Below are 2,940 nucleotides of genomic sequence, written 5' to 3' on the forward strand. Positions count from 1 at the left end.
GGCGACCAGTTTTCAAATCTTTGATTAAGAAAAGTTTTTAACTTGAGAAAGACAGTAAAACGGGGAATACAGTTTGTTTAAGAATTGTAAACAATGTTAATTCTGCTTGACAAATAACTCTTTATAAGCATAATATAAATTATTATTTTGTAGAGATCAGTGATGTAAAGAAAACACATAAGTTCATAAAAAAATCAATTAAAGAGAAAAATGGGAAACCTTATATACCTAGCGTTTACGAAAGGTGGATCTTTTTGCATGATATGTCTTCTTCAGACTTGGAAACTACTAACGCGAAGGTTTTCTTTGGGAAACATAAAACAGTTACCATGAAGATTATCTTTGGGGAAATACAAACTAAGTAGCATGAAGATTACACTTAGGGGAATAAAATATAATTAGTATGAATATTATATTTAGGGAAATACAATATAATTAGTATAAATATTATCTTTAGGTAAATACGTTTGTTTGTTTTAGAGCAGAGTCACATTGGGCTATCTGCCGCAGAAATTCGAACCCCGAATTTTAGCGTTGCGAATCCGTACACTTACCGCTGTTCCACCGGAGACAGGTAAATACGACATGATTGACACGGATATTATCTTTGGGAAATACTAAATAATTAACATGGAAATTAATTGGGGAAATACTAAATAATTAACATGGAAATTATCTTTGGGAAATACTAAATAATTAACATGGAAATTAATTGGGGAAATATTAAATAATTAACATGGATATTATCTTTGGGAAATACTAAACAATTTATATGGAGATTATCTTTATATACTGTTATTTTATTGTGTAACATAAATTGTACAATGTACGAAATATTCCGATGTGTTAATCAACATTATTACCATAAAAAGCTCCATTTTTAATCTTCTTATATTTATTGTAGCTACATCTTACCATCTGATCAAAATGCTAGTCGAGGCGGTCTTCGAAGAATTACCAGGCCTGCTGGACGAGCTTAAGGAAAGATTACCTTATTCTGTTGCTGTAAGTGTCAAATCTATAATCTTATTAACATAATATTGTATAAACGAATAAAAGAAAAAAACAAAAGCGCTTTAATAAAAAAAAGTTATTATCATGATTAACAAACTAATTTGAAAATATACATAGAGAAATATAGTTGTGAGTAATGTTTGATTATAAATACTTCGACTTTAATTTCTAACAAACAGTTTCTATTGTTTTCAAGGTGATGAATATGATACGTTTGATACTCTTGGGACGGATAAAGGCCTTTAAAGTGTTAATTCCTCAAGAGGACACTAGGGGCACTCTTGTCGTTTTATGGCCAGATTCGCAACAGAAGGAGGTATAATAATATGTAAACTGATGTGCACAGAATTGTGTGGAAAACAACTCGCAGTTATTTAAATCATATTCTCACTTTCTAAGTGTAGAATATTTGTAAGGTTTACATGCTATTTTAATCACTATCTAAGCTTCTCAGATTTATATTTGAAGTTTCTTCAGTGTAATGTTAATAATAAATTTAAATGTCAGTTTTGAAAAATTAACAGATACTTTTTGTTGTGTTTACAGAATATTTCGTAGTATATTCGAATAGAAAATCCACGTTTTATTTGTAATAAAAGTTTGAAAATTAATTACGACCCTTTTAAATTAACATCATTAATAAAGTTATATGTGTAAGAGTATAGAAAATATAAATGCAATGCTTACTTTATGTATTGGTGTGCAATTCTGTTAATAAAGTATATGTTGATTCCTAGTATACTTTTGTGGCCTATTTTAATGAAATATCCAACGATTCGTAAAAAGTTAGTAAAGTCTTGCGCCCTTACCGCCCTGTTAATGTATTACGGTGTTCTAAATCATCTTGTTGATAACCAGATAAATGTCTGTTCCACTTTGAAATTGAAGGCTACCCCAGATTTTTCTCCGTTGTTATTAAACATTTGAAGAATGTATTTTTATGTTAACCATCCATATAAAGCGACATTATTGTTAGTAATCATTTAAAGAATCCTTTCAATGTTAACCATCTACAGAAAGTACCATTGTTGTTCTTTGCCATTAATAAATATTTAAATAATCCTTTCTATGTTAACAATCCAGATAAAGCACCATTGTTGTTAGTAAACATTTACAGAATCCTTTTGATTTTAACTATTCAGAAAAAGTACCATTGTTTTTCATTGTTGTTAAAGAATAGTTTTTTATGTTAACCATTGGAAGAAAGCACCATTGTTGTTTTTTTGTTACTGTTAGTAAACATTTAAAGAATATGTTTTATGTTAACTATTCAGAGAAAATTATCATTGTTGTTCTTTGCCATTAATAAATATTTAAATAATCCTTTATATGTTAACAATCCAGATAAAGCACCATTGTTGTTCTTTGTTGTTAGTAAACATTTACAGAATCCTTTTGATTTTAACTATTCAGAAAAAGTACCATTGTTTTTCATTGTTGTTAAAGAATAGTTTTTTATGTTAACCATTGAAAGAAAGCACCATTGTTGAACATTTACCTGACAACTGTTTTCACTCTTTATTCAGAGAGATCAGTTTCCAGTTTCTATTTTTGCCACTCCTGAAGCTTCTCATCAACTAGAAGACTATCTTCTACACAGCACTTTGGTGGACTGGAGCAGAAACGTTTCATTCTTTGACTTGTTGCCATGGGTACTACCACCCACAATCAGAGTTGCTCAGAAGAAGGGAAAGGTTGAAGAACTAAATTCCTACTGTAGATGGATTTTAAAAGATTTGAGTCCTATTGACTTAGAAATTGAGTACGAAACACATTGTTTAAAATTACTATAATCAAGAATACTGCGTATGAATCATATTGTTTAAAATTATTATAATAAAGAAGATTGGGTATGTATCATATTGTTTAGAATTATTATAATAAAGAAGATTGGGTATGTATCATATTGTTTAGAATTATTATAAT

General features: G+C 29.0%; 1 protein-coding gene across 1 annotated transcript in view; it reads left to right on the top strand.

The window, feature by feature from the left end:
- The first annotated feature begins 541 nt into the window (after positions 1 to 541).
- The window catches only part of LOC111089604, a 4,918-nt gene continuing 2,519 nt past the window's right edge, over positions 542 to 2,940 (top strand). Inside the window, exons 1-4 of the mRNA XM_022402423.1 lie at positions 542 to 574; positions 905 to 1,005; positions 1,211 to 1,330; positions 2,541 to 2,776. Of these exons, the coding sequence (XP_022258131.1) occupies positions 928 to 1,005; positions 1,211 to 1,330; positions 2,541 to 2,776 (434 nt within the window). The 5' untranslated portion in view covers positions 542 to 574; positions 905 to 927. The remainder of the gene's footprint in view (positions 575 to 904; positions 1,006 to 1,210; positions 1,331 to 2,540; positions 2,777 to 2,940) is intronic.

This window comes from Limulus polyphemus, unplaced genomic scaffold, assembly GCF_000517525.1.
Source record: "Limulus polyphemus unplaced genomic scaffold, Limulus_polyphemus-2.1.2 Scaffold6748, whole genome shotgun sequence".
NCBI classification, from domain to species: domain Eukaryota; kingdom Metazoa; phylum Arthropoda; class Merostomata; order Xiphosura; family Limulidae; genus Limulus; species Limulus polyphemus.